The 23,810-nt window shown below is 42.7% G+C and overlaps 1 protein-coding gene across 2 annotated transcripts; it reads right to left on the bottom strand.

The window, feature by feature from the left end:
• Nucleotides 1–424: 424 nt before the first annotated feature.
• On the bottom strand, nt 425–23,574 carry upf3b (UPF3B regulator of nonsense mediated mRNA decay). 2 transcript variants are annotated; one of them, XM_086001094.1, is made up of 11 exons: nt 23,352–23,574; nt 18,109–18,215; nt 14,600–14,706; nt 12,804–12,929; nt 8,134–8,247; nt 6,489–6,532; nt 6,179–6,370; nt 5,934–6,088; nt 3,873–4,176; nt 3,624–3,696; nt 425–2,084 (listed from the first exon to the last, which is right to left on the bottom strand). In XM_086001094.1, the coding sequence occupies exons 1-11, from the start codon at nt 23,478–23,480 to the stop codon at nt 2,011–2,013; spliced, it is 1,425 nt and encodes a 474-aa protein (XP_085857220.1). In that variant the 5' UTR covers nt 23,481–23,574; the 3' UTR covers nt 425–2,010. The 2 variants fall into 2 exon arrangements, with proteins under 2 accessions (XP_085857220.1, XP_085857211.1); XM_086001085.1 differs by lacking the exon at nt 3,624–3,696 and having other exon boundaries at nt 23,352–23,571.
• Nucleotides 23,575–23,810: the final 236 nt, after the last annotated feature.

Genomic DNA, 23,810 nt, shown 5'->3' with positions numbered 1-23,810 from the left:
TTCAGGTAACTTTTATTACTTGCCTTCCTCCATCTGTTGCTGTGCAAGGGTGTGGCTGCAGCTGTTGCTAAGCTACAGAGACGCTTGCAACTTGTGGCCATTGTTCTGAACCTGTTGTTAAGCAACAGGGTTTGTTGCTTTACTATAGCTTTCAGTTATCCGGAATTTTTGATGAACTGGCACCACGTCGGTCCCGTCCGTGCCCGATAAAAAAAAGTTTCCTGTAATTGAAGAGGACTAATTTGCAAGGTTATGGGGAACAAGCTGGGTGTGGGACTAAATGGAACAGCAAAGAGCTGGCACAGGCATGATGGGCCAAAAGTCCTCCTTCTGTGCTGTATGATTTGATGAGTCTGGAAGGTCACTGGAATTAAAAGGATGCCATTAAAACTGCTAATTTCTGGTCACAACAATACTGTACGCATCTTGTCATTGGTTTTTATTGATCGCAAGTGTTCAACACTGTTGAAAGTATAAACAATGCATGAAAAACAAAAGGAAATGCATAGTCTTGAGAGTTAAAGTAGTAAAAGTTTCAATTTTCTACAGAAGGAATTGTTTCAACAGTTCTTGGAATGTAGGAACAGCTTTGCAACCTTTCTGATGCAGCACAAACAGTAAAACCAACTGAGTTTGCAGCTGAGAGTTGTTTTTTGATTGCAACAATTCCTCGGACCCTGAAGATATGCGCAATGTCCACAAGATGCAAAATAAAAACACAAGGAGCCGGCAATGTTGCAAATCAGGGATCGAGAAACAGGCTCAATATTCTCTTGCTTATTTTGTAACATGTGATCCAAAACTAGATACACACATTAGAAGTCAATCGCCAGAATAAAAGTGGTCACTGAACAGATTTCTTTTCTCCCTTCATGCAACCCCCGCCGACTGAATTTCAGATTGCCATTCCAACACAAATACAACACACACAGGACTGCAATGCTAGCAGCATCCTCTGCTGGCTGATCAGAGAATGGCACTGCAAGAGACTTCCGCAGGCAATGAATGGTTAAGTTAAAAGCAAATTAAAATTCTTGATGACGCATGAAAGGTCAAGTTTGAATAATTTCCAATAAGCTCTTATCTGTATTTTATAGACGGCTGGATTGATGGGGTACAATTCGAGTCAAAAGAACTGGATTGGCGCAGCAACAGGAAATGAACAAAGTGAGATTTTTCAAGATCTTCCTTCCTACAGAAATCACGAAGTTCAGTAAATAGATCTAAAGGGCGTCAAGGATAGAACCGAAGAATTACAACTGGTACTTTTTCCAGTTCTAGTTACAGACAAGTCTAACCCTAAAACGCAATACCCATGAGAAGTGTGAATTAGCAAATGCTATTTCCCCCCTCCCCCCATCCCCACCCCCTCCCCCACCCTCATGCCTTTTCATACATGCCACAAGTGAAAAGATCAATAAGGCCACTAAGAATTTGGTCTCTCATGCTATAATCTGTAGTTTATATTTGAACTTACGACCCAGGTAAGTTACTAGCATTTGCTGGTATAATTCTGCTGTAGCGGACAGAACATTTCCTTTACTTGCTTCTTGCCTACTGAAGCAAATGATGGGATGTCATTAATATCATTAGCTCATATGAAAGCGGTTGGCTAGCACATTTTTCAGGGTCACTAGCAACCTGTCTAGTAAGCGCAACGTCTAATTTACATCCCAGTTAATCTCCAACTGCAATAATCTTGCACATCAGTGCCCGGTCACAATCGTGATGGCATAAAAAAACCTCCATTCTTTAAAAAAAAGGGAAATTACCAGTTTCAAACATTTTTATCTGACAAGCAAACTGCACCATCCTTGTTCTCCGAGCTCCTCTCCAATAAGGACACTTTTCGCACTTCTCCTACACTCGGTCGGTGTACCGTGACTGCTCAAACCTTGAACGAAGCAGCAGCCTTCTCATTCTTCACTCTCCTTTTCGGCAATATTCCCGGAAGCCTCAAATTCCTCTTTTTTCTCCTCATTGTCCTCTGGCGACTTTGTGCTGCTTTCGCTAGACTTTGCGCACGTCACTAACCGGCTGCGGCTCCGTGCCCCCGGCTGGTACAGCTGCATAGTCGGGCGGTCCTGGAAATTGAAAAAAAAAAAGTGGGACACAAAAAGAACTGAAAATGTCCAAATGGATTACACTTTTAAAAGTTCAATATTACAAAAGGCATTTTCTTTAATTAAAAAAATACATTAAGCACATTATAGGTGACCTTTCACGAAGCTGAAAATCTTTCAGCCTTTTGCTTCCCTGCAACTTAAATCAATGCAATAAAATCTGAAGAGCAAAGTGTACAATGTGTAATTATATTCCAGGAGTAATACCCTCTTGGACTTTATACAAGGCACACTGTAGCACAAGGCTATGAGGAGAGATTGAGTCGATTAGGCTTATACTCGCTGGAGTTTAGAAAAATGAGAGGGGATCTTATTGAAACTTATAAAATTCGAACAGGACTAGACAGACTAGATGCAGGAAGGATGTTCCCGATGGCGGGGGAGTCCAGAACCAGGGGTCACAGTCTAAGGATAAGGGGTAAGCCATTTAGGACAGAGATGAGGAGGAATTTCTTCACCCAGAGAGTGGTGAACCTGTGGAATTCTCTACCACAGAAGGTAGTTGAGGCCAATGCATTAAATATATTCAAGAAGGAGTTAGATATATTTCTTAAGGCTAAAGGGATCAAGGGGTATGGGGAGAAGGCAGGGACAGGGTACCGAGTTTGGATGATCAGCTATGATCTCGTTGAATGGCGGAGCAGGCTCGAGGGGCCGAATGGCCTACTCCTGCTCCTATCTTCTATGTTAGGCATCCTGTAACGCAACAAAACCACAGACAACACGTCAGTCTTACATTGCTTAAAACAGGATATCTACACTGGATAAACTCAGAGACCAAGTGATATACCCTTAAAAAGTATTCCTTACTGTTGAAATTAAGTGGATATTACATTGTTGGTTTCAATACCACCATGGATTAGGGTAGAAACTTTGCTTTCTATTAATAGTTATAAAATTAACCTAACCACTTCAACACAGCTAGGAATTTTAATGCAATCAAGCCACCAATATTTGTATTCGTGATTCATTTTCACGGAATTGTCTAAGTATTTACTTAGCAATTTTAACCAGTGGAAGTCCACTTGTTTCTAAATTAAAATTTGTGATTGCCACACATCAACCTGAAAAACAATACTTGTAAAAAAAACAAAAATCAGCGTCAAGACATTTGAAGTATCATGTGCTACTTTGATCAATGAAATGGCTCCGAGAGATTTAGGTGCATTACAGGTAGACTATCCTTTATCCGAACTTCCGAAAACTGAAAACCTCTAAAAACCCGAAAGTTTTTTCGTTCAGCGTAAGTCGTGCGCACGACATGACCAGAGTGGCGCACGATTTACGCTGAGCAGGGCAGAGGGTCACAGAGTTCCCTCCTGGGTAGGCGATTTCAGGCCGAGCCAGGCAGTGTGAAGGAGGTACCGGGAGAGTGAACCCAACAATACAGCGGCCCGTCCGATAGCTGCAGCGGCCTGTCCGATATTCTTTTCTCCCCCCCGACCCCCCCACCGACCCCCACCCCCGACCCCCGTCAAATTTCCCAGTCTTATAAAGTACCTTCTGAAATCCGAAATTTTCCGAAAACCGAAACACGGCTGCTCCCGAGGTTTTCGGATAAAGGATAGTCTACCTGTACCAACAGAAATGATGGCCGAGTATTATATTACATTTGCAACACAGATTAAATTTAAACCCCAGATGTCTTTATAGCAGCAGAAAGAAGTGTTGGTTTTTACTAACATCCACCCTGTGTTCTATTTGTTTCAATTCGTTAACCCACAGCTACTAAATGAGACATTCCTGTACCTTATTTCGGATTCGTTCCTTTTTTGATGCACTATCCTCCTTCTTGTCCTCTTTTCCTTTCTCCAGTTTGTCATAGCTTGGCGCAGTCTCCAAGCTTTCCTTCTTCCTGGCCTTTTCATTGCTTTGATCTTTTTCCTTCTTAACCTCTTCGTCTTTTTTCCTGAAAGGTTTGTCAGCCTCGCATCGCTCCCTTGGCTTCCGGCGTTCTTCGTCCTGGCGTTTCTGCCGCTCTTTCTCCTTCAGCCTTCTCTCGCGTTCCCTGTCCTCTTTTTCCCGGTAGTCTCTTCCACCATCGTCTTCAGTCCTGCCGTGTCCAAACAAAGTCAAAAACAAAATTATTTAAGGCTCAAAACAGAAACTTAAAAAAAAAAATATATACTTTTTTCGGGACGTGGTGGATCCGCCAAGCCTGCATTTATTGCCCATCTCTTGTTGCCCTGAGAAAGTGGGGCGCCTTCTTAGTGAAGGTTTTAAAACAGAGTGGCTTGCTAGAATACTTCGAAGGGCATCAAGAGTCTGGAGACACGTGCAGGCCAGACCAGGTAGGGGCACGGGTTTTCTTCCGTGAAGAACGTTAGTGAAGTAGTTGGGGTTTTAAAACGACAGTATGGCAGATTCCCAATCATCTTTTTCTGATGCCAGCCCATAAATTACCAGATTTATTGGATTCAATTTCACAACTTGCCATGCAGTGAATTGCGTTTAGTTACGGCCAAATAATGCGAAAAGACGACAGAGTTTATTTTCTAGTGAGCCCGTTATCCGGCAGCCCGATGAATAGACATGCTGGTAAAAATTGCACTGGACAATTCCCTCCAGTTTCTTTTTTTAAAAGTTACACTTTGGGCTACTGGTTAACATGGCTCATTACATGCAACCCAAATGCGCACCAAACACCCTTCACTTTGGTGTCATCTGTGGCTCAGGTAGCACTCTCACCCGAGCCAGAAAGGCTGTGGGTTAAAGCCCCACTCCAGGCTCACACTTAGTGCAGTACTGAGGGAGTGCTGCACTGTCGGAGGTGCTGTCTTTCGGAAGGGACGTTAAACCGAGGCTCTATTTGCCCTCTCGGGTGGATGTAAAAGTTCCCACTATTTCGAAGAAGAGGTGGGGAGTTCTCCCCGGTGTCCTGGCCAATATTTATCCCTCAACCAACATCACTAAAACCGATTATCTGGTCATTTATTTATGGGACCTTCCTGTGCACAAATGGGCTACCGCATTTCCTACATTACAACAGTGACTTAACTTCAAAACCACTTCATTGGCTGTAAAGCACTTTGGGACATCCGGTGGTTGTGAAAGGTGCTATATAAATGTAAGTTCCTTCATTCACAGTACAAAATCCACTTGAATCATACTGTATTCATCTAAATACAGGGTTCAGAGTAGTTCTCAGATATCAGGTCCTTTTCCACTACCACACTCAGCAGAAGTCTCACCACAGACAAGTTTAAATTTCACACACTGCTCTGCAGTGAAACATGTTAGCAGTCCAGAGTGGCAAGATACAGATCTGTGCCCACAAATCCCAGCAAATACTTTTACACACGAAGTGAGAAGGGGAAAAAAAATACACAAGCCCTGTCACTCACACCAATAAAAAAAGTTTAAAAGATGCTAGGGCATACACCAGCCCCCCACCCCGCCCCATTTTGTCTTCTTTGCCAGGAACTAATGCTCGACACAGAGAAAGAACAGAAAAAGATTATCCAAGATAACATATGTGGCTGCCTGCTAAACAAATTGCCATCTTCAAAACACCACCTAGAAAAATGCCTCAAGTTACACTGGATGAAAAATACCAATAGACGTCTGACAATGCAGCACTTCTACAGGCAAGAAATTAGTTCTGGAGCACTAGGCTCGTGATGACAGGAGCTCAGAATGCACAATTCCGTAGGATTTATACCATCAAGTTTCCTCCTTGATTGCAGTGTACGTGCAAACCACTCCAGCACCAAATTTAGTATCATGGGCGAGAGAACGTGCCTATTGCAACAAGCAACCAAATAACAAAGATTGGAAAGGACAGAAGTAGTTGAATTTATTCTCACTCACTTCTTTCCTTTATCCTCCTTGATGGCACCCTCCAGGCGTCTTCCCTGTCCACTGAATGGTCTGTCCTCTTTAGCTCGCTCTCTCTCCAGTTTCTTCACCTTCTCCTTTGGCTTTTCTAAACTGGAGTCATCCCCTTTATCTGGCTTCCTCAGAAGCTACAAATCCAAAATGATATTCAGCCATCAGACAGTTTGTAAAAATTTTAAATAAAGTGATTTTGTAAGAATATTGACATTTTAGTGCACCTTTATCTTTGGTTCGTCCTTCGATCTATCTTTATCTTTATCAAATCCTTTTTCTAACATCTTCTTTTGCTTCTCTGCTTCTCTTCTTTTCCGCCTTTCGTCCTCTCTCCATTTTCTCCGTTCTTCTTCTCGGAGTCTCCTCTTTTCCAGCTCTCTTCTCCTCCTTTCTTCTCTTTTTTCCTCTCTTATTCTCTGTGGGAGTGGGGGTTGGGGGGGGGGGGGGAAGAATAGTGACACACAGTAGGCAATTAATGACATATTTTAGATAAACGCAAAACTATTTTTAAAAAGTCAAAACGAGAATCATTACCTGTTTATTTTTCACATAGTCCAAAAGGGGTGTGGTTTTCTTAGCTGTTAATGGGGGGGAAAAAAGTCATCCATTTACTATAATGCAAATAAACTTTTGATTTGGAGTTCCTACAAAATTGCAACAGAACACTGGGAAAACATTCTACAGTAACATGTACCAGCACTTTGGGGGGGGGGGGGGGGGGGGGAATTGCTACTCAATACTAGTCCAGCTAGTCATGAATTGAAAGAGTTTGTGTAAATGAGCCAGCATGCACAAAAGGTCCATTCATGCATGCGTGTGTAATTTCTTAGGGGGTAACACATTTATTACCCAACCCTACTTGCCATATCAACTGAGCGACTTGCTAGGACACTTCAGACAGCATCAAGAGTCAACCAGCTAGTGTAGACTAGTGTCACACGTCACCCTAGACTGGGTAGATGTGGCAGATTCCCTTCCTTCAAGGGGATCAGTGAACCAGTTGGGTTAAACGGCAACAACCCGTCTCTTTCAATGTCATATTTTCTGGTGCCAGCACACAAACTCCCTGATTTACTGAATTGAATTCAAGGCAAGATTTGAATTCATAACCTCGCACTTGCTGGTCCAGTACCATATCCACTACGCTACTGTATCTGGTTTTGAATTTCAACAGGAAAAAAGGAATACAACACAAGGATAGAAAAACAAATACAAGCAAAAGAAAGAGGGAATTATGTTTTAAAATAACTCAAATGGCATGAATGGAGGATGTTCAAGGTCAGGCCTGATTACACATGCATGATAACGACAAGATGCATTTCTGCCTCTTATTAAAGAATTACCAAGCTTTTATCAGGCAGGTTAGAATGATGTGATCCAATGGACACCTATAAAATCGACCAAGGACACATCACGAGCCATGAACCAAGATAAATAACTTTAACCAACAAAAAAAACAAATCAAGTTAATCAGTGTGGCCCTACTTTAGGGATTGTTATTACATTTGTAAACTTAGAGACAATTACTAAAATAAAAAGTTTAATATATGGCATAAAAGGTTTCTGCATTAAGATTAAAGGACAGAGACAGACAGACAGACCTGTATTTCTATAGCCCCTTTCATGACCACCGGACGGCTCAAAGCGCTTTACAGCCAATGAAGTACTTTTTTGGAGTGTAGTCACTGTTGTAATGTAGGAAATGCGGCAGCCAATTTGCGCACAGCAAGCTCCCACAAACAGCAATGTGATAATGGCCAGATAATCTGTTTTAGTGACGTTGGTTGCGGGATAAATATTGGCCCAGGACACCGGGGAGAACTCCCCTGCTCTTCTTCAAAGCATGGGATCTTTTACATCCACCCGAGAGCGCAGACAGGGCCTCGGTTTAACGTCTCATCCCAAAGACGGCACCTCCGACAGTGCAGCACTCCCTCAGCACTGCACTGGAGTGTCAGCCTAGATTTTTGTGCTCAGGTCCCTGGAGTGGGACTTGAACCCACGACCTTCCGACTCAGAGGCGAGTGCGCTACCCACTGAGCCACAGCTGGCCCTCTGCAATAACGTACAGGATCAAATTCTGCCTCCATCATTTTTATCTACAGACTTTGACAGTCACAGCAGATAAACAGATGTCAACTCAGAAACCGAGCAGGCTTATTAAAACAGCACAATTTACCTGCCAACTCTTTTGTTTTAGCTTCGATTTCCTCCAGAAGGGTTTCGGGATTGTTTGCATTTTTCTCATCATCCGCATTATTATAACTCTCCAAAAACTTTTTATATTCAGGATCTGGTAAAAGAATACAAACGGGGAAAAAAATAATTCAACCAATTCTAAAATAAACACAATTAAGACTCAAAGAAATACTTAAGACAAGGTTATTACAGCCAATTAACTTGCCCCTTCCCTGAAAAAAAACTTTACCGTCTAATTTCCCTTCCCGGAAACTTGTGCCATAAATCTCTAGTGCTCTGATAATCGGGCACTATCAACAGTGCGGTCCAGGAACTACACTCCTATGTCTGTGGGACAGCACCTCTCGTCCCTTCTGCAACCTATCCAAAGCAGCAAGGCTGAACAGCAGAGGGTTGAACCTGTGTCCCAAGGTATTGCACATTGACGCTTCAAGGTGCTGCACCACTCTACCCTCAATATCAGTTTATTTGGAGTTATTATGCTTCTTTTAAACAATCCAAAGTGTCAGTTTAGAGAAAAAAAATGCTAAATTCCATTATTTTTGGTCGTTAACCCTTTCAGTAGTACTTTTGCACACAATATACATTTTTTTGATTTGTTTATTTGGACAGTTTTGTGCATCGATTCCTGGCTCGCCCGGAGTTAATTGATCACAGTCTGGGGCAACAGCTAAGGCACTACAATAAAAACAGAAAATGCTGGAAATACTCAGCAGGTCAGGCAGCATCTGTGGAGCGAGAAACAGAGTTAATGTTTCAGGTCGATGATCTCGCGAGAAACAGAGTTAACGTTTCAGGTCGATGATCTCTCATCTGAAAGGTCATCGAACTGAAACGTTAACTCCGTTTCTCGCTCCACAGATGCTGCCTGACCTGCTGAGTATTTCCAGCATTTTCTGTTTTTATTTCAGATTTCCAGCATCCGCAGTATTTTGCTTTTGGGTTAAGGCACTACAATTGGCTTCAGGCATGGGGAAGATCGACAAGGGATTGTGCATATGATTGCTAGGTGCACTTTTGCCCAGGGACAGGATGAGCTCGTCTGCGATTCCCACCGCCTCCCCCCATAGTTGAATAGTATTCCAGCTTTCACTAAACGCTCGTGTGTGAATAATGTCCACTTGGAGGAAGCCAGAGGGCCGCTGGCACCAATCGCCATAGCCTAGTAAGAAGCGAATGCCTTCAGTAGGAGAGTGGGCAGGAGAAACTGGGTAAGAGGCGTTGCTTTAAAGAAACGTTATGTAGTTTTAGAAAACTTACTCTAAAGTCCACTTTACATTTGCATTAAAAATTTGCACAATATGAGCCAGAAATTCGGGTCCCCACGGGTGAGTACGCACTGGGTACTCACCCGTAGGCCCAACGAAAGTGCCGGGTATCGTGCATGCACTGCGCATGCGCGGGAAACCAGAACTTCCGTTCCCTTAAAAGGGGTTCACAGGTGGAACGCGTGCGCCGGAGAGGCAGCGCGTACGTCTGGAACTTCCATTTTTTTTGCAGGTTTCTCCGGGAGGGTAAGTCTCCAGGAGCTACGCTTTTAAAAAGCAGTCGCAAGGCCTGCTTTTAACAAGGTAAGTGGTGAATTAAGTAAAATTAAAACATTTTTTCCAGCGCTTTATTATTTTTAAATACTTTAAAGAAAGGTAAGTTTATTTTTAGCCCTGTTAGAAACTGTAATTAATTTTTTCAAAAAAAACTATTTTAAACAATAATTTAAATTTATGTAATTTATAGTTATTTTAAAAATGTGATTAAAAAAAAAATTTTATTTGAAGTTTTAGTGATTTTTGGGGCTGAATTGTATTCATAGATTTGACAGGTCTTCCTGTCAAATCTATGAATACAGATTCCCTGCTACCATTGGCTCTCCATGGCCCACGTGATCCCAGGGCACGCTTCGAACTAACTGCGCCCCTGGGATACGCAAGCACTGCGCGCCGGCAGTCGGAGCAGGCCCAGGATCGGAATCCGACGCGGGCCCACAGCACAACGGCCGGCGCACTAGGTAAGTGCAGGTCGGGGGCTTGCACCCGCGGGAAGCCTCCGACCCGAATTTCTGGGCCTATATCTCCAGGTAGGATAGTAGAAAACTATCCGCCCATATTTTTCTAAAAAGGATGGAGATAACAATTTAGAACTTGTTGAAATGCTTATTTTCAGCTGAAACTGCAAATAAAAAAATGACAAATAGGGGCACAGATTTCCTCTGTGCACTGGCATCATGAAATCATAAATCTATTTAAGAAAAAAGACTTGCATTTCTATAGCGCCTTTCACAACCTCAGGACATCCGAAAGTGCTTTACAGCCAATTAAGTACTTTTGAAGTGTAGTCACTGTTGTAATGTAGGAAACATGGCAGCCAATTTGCACACAGCAAGCTCCCACAAACAGCAATAAATGATCAGATAATTTGTTTAGTGATGTTGGTTTAGGGATAAATATTGGCCTGGGTACCGGGGATAACTCCCCTGCTCTTCTTCGTAATAGTGCTGTGGGATCTTTTACATCCACCTGAGAGGGCAGACCGGGCCTCAGTTTAACGTCTCATCTGAAAGACGGCACCTCCGCCAGTGCAGCGCTCCCCCAATACTACACTGAAGTGTCAGCCTAGATTTTGTGCTCACAACCTTCTAACTCAGAGGAGAGCGTGCTACCCACTGAGCCACAGCTGACAGTATATAAAAAAGATGTTGACAATTTCATGAAAATAGTGCACAGAAAGAATCTCCCCCCCACTCCAAGTTGGTATAAATGCAATAAAAAGGTATTACTTTAATAAACTTCAACAGCAGTCAGCATAGTAACTATAGCACAGAGCACAGACTCCTCACTAGGAGACCAGAATCCCAACAAATGCCACTTAGGATTCCCCAACACACAAACAATATAGCCACTCTTTTCACACAGCTTCCTTCAACTAAGAAGAGGGCAGCCCAGACAATGGTCTCCAATTACCAGCAATACTGGTCCTAAAGCAGCTACAGGATGCCTTGTGTTGTACCAAGAGAGCTTTAACGCCCATCTTCCATTAGGAGCGCTGTTAATACAAGGCAAACAGTCAAGTGGTCTAGCTAAAGAAACAATAAACTCATGACAACTAAAGTTGGCATGTTAAAGCGTCAGAGCTCTGGGACTTGAACCAGCAACATCTGTATTAACAAAGTAATGGTGCATCCTAGGTCATTTGTTTTAAAAATAGATCTTGTCCATAACCCTGCAGATTAAACAGCAAAGCATAGAAACATAGCAGATAGGAGCAGGAGTAGGCCATTCGGCCCCTCGAGCCTGTTCTGCCATTTAATGAGATCTTGGCTGATCATCCAAATTCAGTACCCTGTCCCTGCTTTCGCCCCATATCCCTTGATCCCTTTAGCCTTAAGAAATATATCTAACTCCTTCTTGAATATATTTAATGAATTGGTCTCAACTGCCTTCTGTGGTAGAGAATTCTACAGGTTCACCACTCTCTGGGTGAAGAAATTCCTCCTCATCTCAGTCCTAAATGGCTTACCCCTCATCCTTAGACTGTGACCCCTGGTTCTGGACTCCCCCGCCATCGGGAACATCCTTCCTGCATCTAATCTGTCCAGTCCTGTTAGAATTTTATAAGTTTCAATGAGATCCCCTCTCATTCTTCTAAACTCTAGCAAATACAAGCCCAATCGACCCAATCTCTCCTCATACATCATTCCTGCCATCCCAGGTATCAGTCTGGTGAATCTTCGCTGCACTCCCTCCATGGCAAGAACATCCTTCCTCAGATAAGGCAACCAAAACTGCACACAATACTCAAGGTGTGGTCTCACCAAGGCCCTGTACAACTGCAGCAAGACATCCTTGCTCCTGTACTCGAACCCTCTCGCTATGAAGGCCAACATACCATTTGCCTTAACTGCTGTAAAAGCATTTGAGATATTAACTAAAAGGATAGCATTTCAAACATTTTACTAAAACCAATATATTCCTCAGTTACCCAGCCCCCCCAATACGAATTGTTCCGTAGCTTTTTCCCGTTTAAAACATCAGCTTTTCCTTAAACAAATGGAATTTAAATTAGATCAGCAAGAGAGTTTAGTGATAAATTGAAAGAAGGGCATGATTTGGAATCCAACAAGGTTACCCAATACACTAAACACATCTCCTACGAGGTGACAGAGCAACAGTAATAACTAAGGAATAGTTTACACTCTGCCCATCTAGCTGAAGGACATGAAAGCAGAATCAAAATGGAACAGAACAGGGACAAGACAACAACAGTTTACAGGAAACTCTAGTTTATCCGGAGGTTGTATGTCCGGAAACCTCGATCTACCGGCAGAAATCAGGAGCTGCTTTGTTAGGTTTTTTTTCCTTCTCGTGGCTTTTTTTCCCCCCAACAGTCAGGCTCTGCAAAGTCTCTCTGAAGCTGTTGCTAAGCTACAGAGACGCTTCTAAGGTACAGCCGACTGTTTAGAAGCTGTTGCTAAGCAACAGTGTTTGTTGCCAGATACGGAGCTGCAAATCTCCGTATGCTTCAACATTAACGCTGGTTTGTCCGGCAGTTTTGATAGATCGGCAACAGCTCGGCCCCGTCGGTGCCGGATATCACAAAGTTTCCTGTACAACAAAATGTTTACATTGTAAAAAAAATAACGTATGTACTCCATACCATCACTAAAATGTATATGGTCCGCACCATCTTCAATAGTCCCCACTTTTGCATCTTTTTTCTTGCTCTTCTTTTTTGGAATTTTTTGAAACGGGGCAAATTCTACAATAGCAGGGTACTCCTGACCTATTGGCAGGAAGAGAGAAAAAGACAAACACAGGGGGGAAAACAAACAAAGGGGTTCTTAACAATTAAGAATGGATCAAACAAAGCTTTCCGCTAGCAAAAATATGTTTCCGTCATCTTAAATTCATAAAAGTAGGATGGCGACCAGATCTGTCTGTTCAAAAAAAGTTAACGTTTTCTATTTAGATCCATTAGTCAGACTATGCAGTTATTTTAACTACTAAATAAAAATACATTGTAAAATTAAAAAGGTACACGGAGTATGTTGTGCCAGCTCGGTATTGTTTCTTTGAGTGAAGTAATACTCGCTCACAACAACAGAAAACGCTGGAAACACTTAGCAGGCCAGGGCAGTATCCGTGGAGAGAGAAACAGAGTTAACTCCGTTTCTCTCTCCACGATACTGCCCTGGCCTGCTGAGTTTTTCCAGCGTTTTCGGTTGTTATTTCGGATTTCCAGCATCCGCAGTATTTTGCTATAATACTCGCTAATGTCTGAACCACTGGAAGCAAGTTCCTTTCACATGCAAAATAAATCCGGTTACAGAACGCCAACAGTAAAACATCCTTTATGGTTACACTTAAAGGATTCCTTTAAAAAAATGTAATCAACTGTGCGTCTGCCAGGACCAATGTCTGTCTATTCAGTGGTACAACTCCATTCCTTGATGTGTTCCACATCTACTGGTGGAAGTGCAGTAAAAGCAACACAATAAAGCTAGACAGATCGGTATACTTAACTGAAAAAAATTTAACGGTTTTACTTAGTTTCCTCACACTAGCTGTTCACAATTGCAACACTCAGAGCGCCAATCTTTTTAATAAAATGTATCTTTGCTCTTTCAGGCAATCACGCAAAAGAGAAACTTTTCATAGTAATAGGATGCTTTAAAAGCACAGCATCAAAATGTGATCACAGCAGTACTCACTACTAGATTATACTACAAAGGGGGAAAATCTCAAAATCAATATTCCTTTAAGCAATAAAACTATTAAAAAGGAATCAGCATTCAACATTCTCTCCCTATCTAGTTTGTCTGATTTAAATTGAAAATGTTTGTTCAGTAATAAGAAATACTAATGACGAGGGGAACTTAAGAGAAGTTTCTGGGCCTAATGTGAAGCTTCTGTGAATTAGCTTATTACAGGAAACTCTCGATTTACCGGCACCTAAATAACCGGAAATCTCTGTTAACCGGCAAAATTCAGGAGTAGGTTCAGGTAAGTTTTACTTCATATTAGTGGCCGTTCCTGGATCTGTGGCTGTGTAACTGGGGTTCCTGCACTTGTTGCTAAGCAACAGGGACGCTTGGTCTGTGGCCGGAGTTCCTGCACATGTTGCTAAGCAACAGGGAAGCCTGGATTTGTTGCTGTGTACGGAGCTCTCGTACCTTTTAAACTATACCTCTCTGTAATCCGGACTTTTTGATAAACCGGCACCACGCCGGTCCCGGATAATGAAGAGTTTCCTGTATTGAGTTTCTTTCCTCATCCCCATTACATCAGTGTTGTTGAAAAGAAACACCAAAAATAGACCAAGACACACATAATTCCTTACAATAAATGTTTGAAAATGTATGAATGAAGGGAAAGGACTTAATAGATGCCAATTAAGCAAAGCAAACGAGGAGGTATCAACAATACACAGACGTCGAGTTAAAAATACCATACCTTTGCTATCAATGAAAACATAGCCATCAAATTGATCCCTGAAGAGGACAATGTCCTCTTGGTTTTTGAAGTTGATGTATGCTCTAGAAAATATGTGGGGAAACAAACTGTAGGAAAAAAAAGAGATATTTTACATAAGAAATAATTTGAAACGGTGCAATTAACCTCCATTGTTTTGTGGGAATACGGCACATTTCAAAGTTTGCAGTCAATAGTTATGGTTGCAGTAACCTGTACAACAGAAAATTCCCCTTATTATAGCCAGATTAAGTTTTACACATTATTGTAGTTCAGAAATTGAACTCAGACCCAACATAAAAGACCAAAACTGAAACATAATTTTAGGGTTAAACTCAATAAAGGCTGAAATGTATTGATTGAAATTGCTGCTGTTACAAGTGTGTAAAAAAAATGAAAAGACTACAGTTGGAATTTCCCCAACAGGTCAGTCAAACCAACTCATACGAACTAGGAGCAGGAGTAGGCCACTCAGCTCCTCGAGCCTGCTCTGCCATTCAATATCATGGCTGATCTGATTACCCCACATTCCCGCCTACCCCCAATAACCTTTCACCCCCTTGCTTATCAAGAATCTATCTACCTCTGCCTTAAAAATATTCAAAGACTCAGCTTCCACCGCCCTCTGAGGAAGAGAGTTCCAAAGACTCATGACCCTCGGAGAAAAAATTTCTCCTCATCTGTCTTAAATGGGCGACACCTTATTTTTAAACAGTGACCCCCCCTAGTTCTAGATTCTCCCACAAGAGGAAACATCCTCTCCACTTCTACCCTGTCAAGACCCCTCAGGATCTTATATGTTTCAATCAAGTCACCTCTTACTCTTCTAAACTCCAGCAGATACAAGCCTAGCCTGTCCAACCTTTCCTCATAAGACCACCCGCCCATTCCAGGTATTAGTCTAATAAACCTTCTCTGAACTGCTTCCAACGCATTTACATTTTTCCTTAAATAAGGAGATCAATACTGTACACAGTACTCCAGATGTGGTCTCACCAATGCCCTGTATAACTGAAGCATAACCTCCCTACTTTTGTATTCAATTCCCCTCGCAATAAACAATAACATTCTATTAGCTTTCCTAATTACTTGCTGTACCTGCATACTAACCTTTTGCGATTCATGCACTAGGACACCCAGATTCCTCTGCATCTCAGAGCTCTGCAATCTCTCACCATTTAGATAATATGCTTCTTTTTTATTCTTCCTGCCAAAATGGACAACTTCACATTTTCCCACATTATACTCCATTTGCCAGATCTTTGCCCACTCACTTAACCTATCTATATCCCTTTGTAGCCTCCTTATGTCCTCTTCACAATTTACTTTCCTACCTATCTTTGTGTCACCAGCAAATTTAGCAACCATACATTCAGTCCATTCATCCAAGTCATTTATATAAATTGTAAAAAGTTGAGGCCCCAGCACTGATCCCTGTGGCACACCACCCGTTACATCTTGCCAATCAGAAAATGACCCATTTATGCCTACTCTCTGTTTCCTGTTAGCAAGCCAATCTTCTATCCATGCCAATATGTTACCCCCTACACCATAAGCTTTTATTTTACACAATAACCTTTGATGTGGCACCTTATCAAATGCCTTCTGGAAATCTAAGTACAGTACATCCATCGGTTTCCCTTTATCCACAGCACATGTTACTTCCTCAAAGAACTTCAATAAATTGGTTAAACATGATTTCCCTTTCACAAAACCATGTTGGCTCTGTCTGATTATCTTGAATTTTTCTAAGTGCCCTGCTATAACATCTTTAATAATAGCTTCTAACATCTTCCCTATGACAGATGTTAAGCTAACTGGCCTGTAGTTTCCTGCTTTCTGTCTCCCTCCCTTTTTGAATAAAGGAGTTACATTCGCTATTTTCCAATCTAATGGAACCTTCCCCGAATCTAGGGAATTTTTGAAAATTAAAACCAATGCATCAACTGTCTCACTAGCCACTTCTTTTAAGACCCTAGGATGAAGTCCATCAGGACCCGGGGACTTGTCAGCCCGCAGCTTGAACAATTTGCTCTGTACCACTTCCCTGGTGATTATAATTTTCTGGAGTTCCTCCCTCCCTTCCATTTCCTGATTTACAGCTATTTCTGGGATGTTACTTGTATCCTCTATAGTGAAGACCGATGCAAAATACCTGTTCAATTCAACTGCCATCTCCTTATTTTCCATTAATTCCCCAGACTCACTTTTTATAGGACCAACGCTCACTTTGTTAACTCTTTTCTTTTTAAAATATCTATAGAAACTCTTACTATCTGTTTTTATATTTCTAGCCAGCTTTCTCTCGTACTTTAATTTTTCTCTCCTTATTAATCTTTTAGTCATTCTTTGCTGTTTTTTATATTCTGTCCAATCTTCTGACCTGCCACCCATCTTTGCGCAATTATATGCTTTTTCTTTAAGTTTAATACTATCTTTAATTTTTTTAGTTAACCACGGATGGTGGGTCCTCCCCTTGGAATTTTTCTTTCTCGTTATATCTCCACGAAATAAGGGATACTTACAAAATCCCACTTGTGAGCATTATCTATCATTTCAGAAAGATTAAATCCAGAAATGGCTGTCCACAAATCAGGTTCATTGTGGTCACAAAGTTCTATACTCATGTTCAGACGACTATTGCAAACAAAAGTGCAGAAGTGCTGCCCACTAGGAGAGTCAAAATAAGTGTCACTCAGTCAGCACTAGGTTTAACAATCACCTTGACATATTGTCCACTCTCATCACTGTGCTACACTTTTTTTTTTTAAAGCACAGTAGGACTCTGAAATTATCGATTTAAAACAGAGGAGATCTTTGTTTGTTTAAGACTGCAGTTATACTGCTCTATTGGTCAGAGACCAGTAGCTGTAGAGTGTGCAATGCAGCCAGCAGTGCCCAAGCTGAGCCGGTGCACAAGTCGTACTCCGTCTGCCAGGAGATAACTCTGTGGGTTTACATACATGCACAGAGAGCCATGTTCCTCAGGTCTACTTTTTAATATTAAGAGTGGGTGGGAGCAGTCTCTTATTATATAGTCTTGTTAGTACTGTAAGGCTCAACTCTACTATACTTCGCACGGTGCCAAGCACGGGTTTATTGGTTGTACGAGGCAGCAACCTGAAGGATTTATTGCATTCAATAAACTGATTGGATTGGACTTCAGCAGTTATGCTGCCAGTTGCGTCAGTGTGTACCCAAAATTGTCACGCAGCCTCTCAGGCTTACCATCAATGCGATCTTATAATTGTTTCAGTGCAAAACTCTAGTGTTTCTCAATGGGGTTCTAAGATTTCATCAACTGATAACACCATGAATATAGCACCACAACATTTGCACTTGACCAATACCGCATGAGGTTGAGCCCATCAACACAAATAAGAGTTCAAGGGGAAAAAGAGGCCGCCCCCTTTGATTTTTAATGCAGTTCATAATGTGGCCCTTATGATTTAAAGAAAAAGTGATACAATTTTGTTATAGTAACTACTTACCTTGAATTGGTAGAAAAAAACTCAAAGTAATCATGCTCAGGTAACGGGGCAAGTTGCTCTTCCAACTGTTCTTTTGTCAAACTGGGAGGCAAACGACGGACCACCACCTAATGGGTAAAATTAAAATATCTATCAGCTACTTCTTTAAAAATATATACACTGCCCTTGTATCATAATGTTACAACAATTTTTAAAATAGCTTTAAGTTTAGGAACAGGTGGATCAGATCAGATATCCAGTGTGCCACTCAATCTATGAACTTCCAAACTACTGAAACACAGGAATGATTGTTACAGTTTTACAACAGATGTTTTGATGGTCTTTCGGATGAGATGTTAAACCGAGGCCCCGTCTGCTCTCTCAGGTGGATGTAAAAGATCCCACGGCACTATTTCAAAGAGGAGCAGGGGAGTTCTCCCCGGTGTCAGCGGGTGAAATCTCGGCGGGAATCGCGGAGCGGCGGCAGTACAAAAGGCTCCAGGAGACCAGGTAGGCCTCAGAGCGTTCCAATCTCCAATCTCAGAGAAAGAAGTAAAAAGTAATCGAAGTGTGACGTCACCAGAAAGCAGGTAAGTGATTGGTTGGTGAGTATTTCTCTCTTTATAAACTTTAACTCTGTGGTTTATAGTTTCTAAAGTCTCTGTGGTGTAGCGGGGACGGTTTATAAACCAAGGCCCTTAAATATACTCTTTAACGGTAGTGTAATTGTTGGGATTGATTTGATTTAATTTAATTTAATTGCAATTAATTAAAGGGTAAGTCATGGCAGGAGAGCCCGGCCCCATTGTATGCTCCTCCTGCGCTATGTGGGAACTCAGGGACACTTCCTGTGTCCCTGACAACTGTGTGTGCAGGAAGTGTGTCCAGCTGCAGCTACTGGAAGACCGCATTGCGGCACTGGAGCTGCGATTGGATTCATACTGGACCATTTGCGAGGCTGAGGACGTCGTGAATAGCACGTTTGATCAGTTGGTCACACCGCAGGCAAAGGTTGGACAGGCAGAAAGGGAATGGGTGACCAACAGACAGAGTACTAGGCACAGGCAGGTAGTGCAGGGGTCCCCTGTGGACATCCCCCTCTCAAACAGATACACCACTTTGAGTACTGTTGGGGGGGGGGGGGGGGGGGGGGGGATGGCTTACCAGAGGAAGGCAGCAGCAGCCAACTTCCTGGCACCAGGGGTGGCTCTGCTGCACAGGACGGGAGGGAAAAGAGGGGTAGAGCTATAGTAATAGGGGATTCTATTGTAAGGGGAATAGATAGGCGTTTCTGCGGCCGCAAACGAGACTCCAGGATGGTGTGTTGCCTCCCTGGTGCAAGGGTCAAGGATGTCTCGAGTGGCTGCAGAACATCTTGGAAGGGGAGGGTGAACAGCCAGTTGTCGTGATACATATAGGTACCAACGATATAGGTAAAAAGCGGGATGAGGTCCTAAAAGCGGAATATAGGGAGTTAGGAGGTAAATTAAAAAATAGGACCTCCAAGGTAGTAATCTCAGGATTGCTACCAGTGCCACGTGCTAGTCAGAGCAGAAATAGAAGGATATTTCAGATGAATACGTGGCTAGAGGAATGGTGCAAGGGGGAGGGATTCAAATGCCTGGGACATTGGAACCAGTTCTGGGGGAGGTGGGACCAGTTCAAACCGGACGGTTTGCACCTGGGCAGGGCCGGGACCGATGTCCTAGGGGGAGTGTTTGCTAGTGCTCTGGGGGAGGGTTTAAACTAAAATGGCAGGGGGTTGGGAACCTGAGCAAGGGGACAGAGGAAAGGGAAACAAGGATAAAAGCAAAAGATAGGAAGGAGAAAAACAAAAGTGGCAGTCAGAGAAATCAACGGTTTAAATCAAACATGGCCACAGTAAATAATAATTCTAATAGGTGTAAGAGCGTTAAAAAAACAAGCCTGAAGGCTTTGTGTCTTAATACGAGGAGCATTCGTAATAAGGTGGATGAATTAGCTGAGCAAATAGAGGTAAACGAATATGATTTGATTGGGATTACGGAAACATGGCTCCAGGGTGGCCAAGGCTGGGAACTCAACATCCAGGGGTATTCAATATTCAGGAAAGATAGGCAAAAAGGAAAGGGAGGTGGGGTAGCATTACTGGTTAAAGAAGGGATTAACACAATTGTAAGGAAGGATATTAGCTCTGATGATGTGGAATCTGTATGGGTAGAACTGAGAAATATCATGGGGCAGAAAACGTTAGTGGGAGTGGTAGATAGACCTCCAAACAGTAATGCAGAGGTTGGGGATGGTATTAAAAGGGAAATTAGAGAAGCGTGCAATAAGGGCACAGCAGTCATCATGGGTGACTTTAATCTACATATAGAGTGGGCTAACCAAATTAGTAACAATACTGTGGAGGAGGAATTCCTGGAGTGTTTAAGGGATGGTTTCCTGGACCAATATGTCGAGGAACCAACCAGAGATCAGGCCATCTTAGACTGGGTATTATGTAACGAGAAAGGATTAATTAGCAATCTTGTTGTACGAGGCCCCTTGGGTCAGAGCGATCATAATATGATCGAATTCTTCATTAAGATGGAGAATGAAGTAGTCGACTCAGAGACTAGGGTCCTAAATTTAAATAAAGGAAACTACGATGGTCGGAGGTGCGAGTTGGGTAGGATTGATTGGGGAATGTCACTCAAAGGGTTGACGGTGGATAGGTAATGGCAAACATTGAAAGACCGCATGGATGAACTACAGAATTTGTTCATCCCAGTTTGGCATAAAAATAAAACAAAAAAGGTGACTCAACCATGGCTAACAAGGGAAATTAGGAATAGCATAAGATCCAAGGAGAGAACATATAAATTGGCCAGAAAAAGCAGTAAACCTGAGGATTGGGAGCAGTTTAGGATTCAACAAAGGAGGACAAAGGGATTAATTAAGAAAGGGAAAATAGAATAGGAGAGTAAGCTTTCAGGGAACATAAAAACTGACTGTAAAAGCTTTTATAGATATGTGAAGAGAAAAAGATTGGTGAAGTCAAGCATAGGTCCCTTGCAGTCAGAATCAGGGGAATTTATAATGGGGAACAAAGAAATGGCAGGCCAATTAAATACATATTTTGGTTCTGTCTTCACAAAAGCAGAGCATTTGGAAAACAGTGACAGGATCGGACAAAGTCAACATGGATTTACAAAAGGTAAATCGTGCTTGACTAATCTACTGGAATTTTTTGAGGATGTAACTGGTAAAATAGATGAGAGAACCAGTGGATGTGGTGTATTTGGACTTTCAGAAGGCTTTTGATAAGGTCCCGCATAAGAGATTAGCGTGTAAAGTTAAGGCACATGGGATTGGGGGCAAGGTATTGACTTGGATAGAGAACTGGTTGGCAGACAGAAAGCAAAGAGTTGGAATAAACGGGTCTTTTTCCGAGTGGCAAGCAGTGACTAGTGGGGTACCGCAGGGATCGGTCCTTGGGCCCCAGCTATTCACAATACATATTAATGATCTAGACAAGGGAACTAGATGTAATATCTCCAAATTTGCAGACGACACAAAGCTGGGTGGGCGTGTGTGCTGTGAGGAGGATGCCGAGAAACTCCAGGATGATATGGACAGGTTGGGTGATTGGGCAAAAGCATGGCAGATGCAATATAACATGGATAAATGCGAGGTTATCCACTTTGGTGGCAAAAACAGGAAGGCAGATTATTATCTGAATGGCAATAGATTGGGAGAAGGGGAAGTGGCAATAGATTGGGAGAAGGGGAAGTGCAACGAGACCTGGGTGTCCTTCTGCACCAGTCGCTGAAGGTAAGCATGCAGGTGCAGCAGGTGGTTAAGAAGGCAAATGGCATGTTGGCCTTCGTAGCGAGAGGGTTTGAGTACAGGGACAAGGATGTCTTGCTGCAGTTGTACAGGGCCTTGGTGAGACCACATTTTGAGTATTGTGTGCAGTTTTGGTCGCCTTATCTGAGGAAGGATATTCTTGCCATGGAAGGAGTTCAGCGAAGATTCACCAGGCTGATACCTGGGATGGCAGGAATGATGTATGAGGAGAGATTTGGTCGATTGGGCTTGTACTCGCTGGAGTTTAGAAGAATGGGAGGGGATCTCATTGAAACTTATAAAATTCTGACAGGTCTGGACAGACTAGATGCAGGAAGGATGTTCCCGATGGCAGGGGAGTCCAGAACCAGGGGTCACAGTCTAAGGATAAGAGGTAAGCCATTTAGGACAGAAATGAGGAGGAATTTCTTCACCCAGAGAGTGGTGAACCTGTGGAATTCTCTACCACAGAAGGCATTGAGCCCAATACATTAAATATATTCAAGAAGGAGTTGGATACATTTCTTAAGGCTAAAGGGATCAAGGGGTATGGGGAGAAAGCAGGGACCGGGTACTGAATTTGGATGATCAACCATGATCGCACTGAATGCCGGAGCAGGCTCGAGGGGCCGAATGGCCTACTCCTGCTCCTATCTTCTATGTTTCTGTGTCCTGGCCTATATTTATCCCTCAATCAACATCACTAAAACAGATTATCTGGTCATTGATCACATTGCTGTTTGTGGGAGCTTGCTGTACGCTAATTGGCTGCCGCGTTTCCTACATTACAACAGCGACTATACTTCAAGAAGTATTTCATTGGCCGTAAAACATTATTTGAATGAAAGTCTTTTTTTTATTAAAAGGAGGACTCAGTAAATTACTATTAAAGAAAGACCCAAGTAACACAAAACAATTAAGTGAGGATCATTTAAACGTTGCAAATATTTCTTTTCAAAAATGGTTTTCAGTTTAAACAGCAAAAGCTGATAACATCAGTAAAACTAACGAAGGAGAATCTGAAGCAGTTGGAGAGCGGATCATTAGCAGAGACACAGATTAAACTCCAGGATGACTCAGCTACAAGTGTATATATTAATTCAGCTCCATCAGGCTTATTATTGTTGTTGTCACATAAAAGTGCACTTCTCACATGAATCACTCAACAACAACAAAAATAAGCATTCATTAGAATTATTATTATGTGCATATATACAAAAACAAATAAGGCTGCTGGAAGAAACCAGGGACTTCCAGAAAACAACCTTGGAATTGCATATTCACACTGACAGCTTTAGAACTGAGGACGTGGTTTTAATTTACAAAGCTGAACGTGGGACTATTAGCAAGAAGGTAGGTGTGTGTGTGTGTGATAAACAATCAGCCATTGAGGTGGACATTACATCCTGGAGCTGGCCCTGCTCCACTCAGGCCTGCTGCTGAACTTCACCAACCTTGGTCAAGGCCTCTTTCTTCTCCTTCTCCTTCTCCCTTTCCTTCTTCTCGGGCCGCTCGGCCCTCTCCTCATACTTAACCTCCACTTTCTTCTCCCGGGGTTTGGTATTCTCCTTGTCTTCCTTCATAATGAATGACGCTTCCCTGCCTTATACACAAGGCCTCTCTTCCTTCCTCCCCACTCACTGACTCCGCCTGCAGTGGGCTCTTGGCTCCCTGTCACGTCACTCACAACCGCCTGCTTCTCTGATTGGCGGGTGGCAGGAATGGGCGGGATCAAGGCCTTGGCAAGTTGCCGCGAGATTTGAACCAGGAGGGGGGGGCGTGTCTTCACACACCTACCGTGTGTGAAGACACGCCCCCCTGTGCGTGCACGGACACGGGCGTGAGCGCGCACGTACCCGTTCCCGCGAGGTTTTTTTGGGGGTTGCAGCGCGCCCGTGCGCGCGCACGCAGGG

This window comes from Somniosus microcephalus, chromosome 1 (assembly GCF_052327205.1).
Source record: "Somniosus microcephalus isolate GS21.2 chromosome 1, FLI_Smic_1.0, whole genome shotgun sequence".
Lineage (NCBI taxonomy): Eukaryota > Metazoa > Chordata > Chondrichthyes > Squaliformes > Somniosidae > Somniosus > Somniosus microcephalus.
The sequence above is the reverse complement of the archived record's forward strand: the minus strand, read 5'-3'. Positions and strand labels throughout refer to the sequence as shown.

What these genes read in the sequence shown, in the direction of transcription:
- upf3b (XM_086001085.1), bottom strand. Translation starts at nt 23,480, where the DNA reads ATGAAGGAAGACAAGGAGAATACCAAACCCCGGGAGAAGAAAGTGGAG. An exon ending in TAAAACAAAAGAGTTGGCAG is followed by an intron (nt 6,533 to 8,133) that starts GTAAATTGTGCT and finishes CCCCATTAACAG; the next exon opens with CTAAGAAAACCACACCCCTT. An exon ending in AAGGAGGATAAAGGAAAGAA is followed by an intron (nt 4,177 to 5,933) that starts GTGAGTGAGAAT and finishes TGGACACGGCAG; the next exon opens with GACTGAAGACGATGGTGGAA.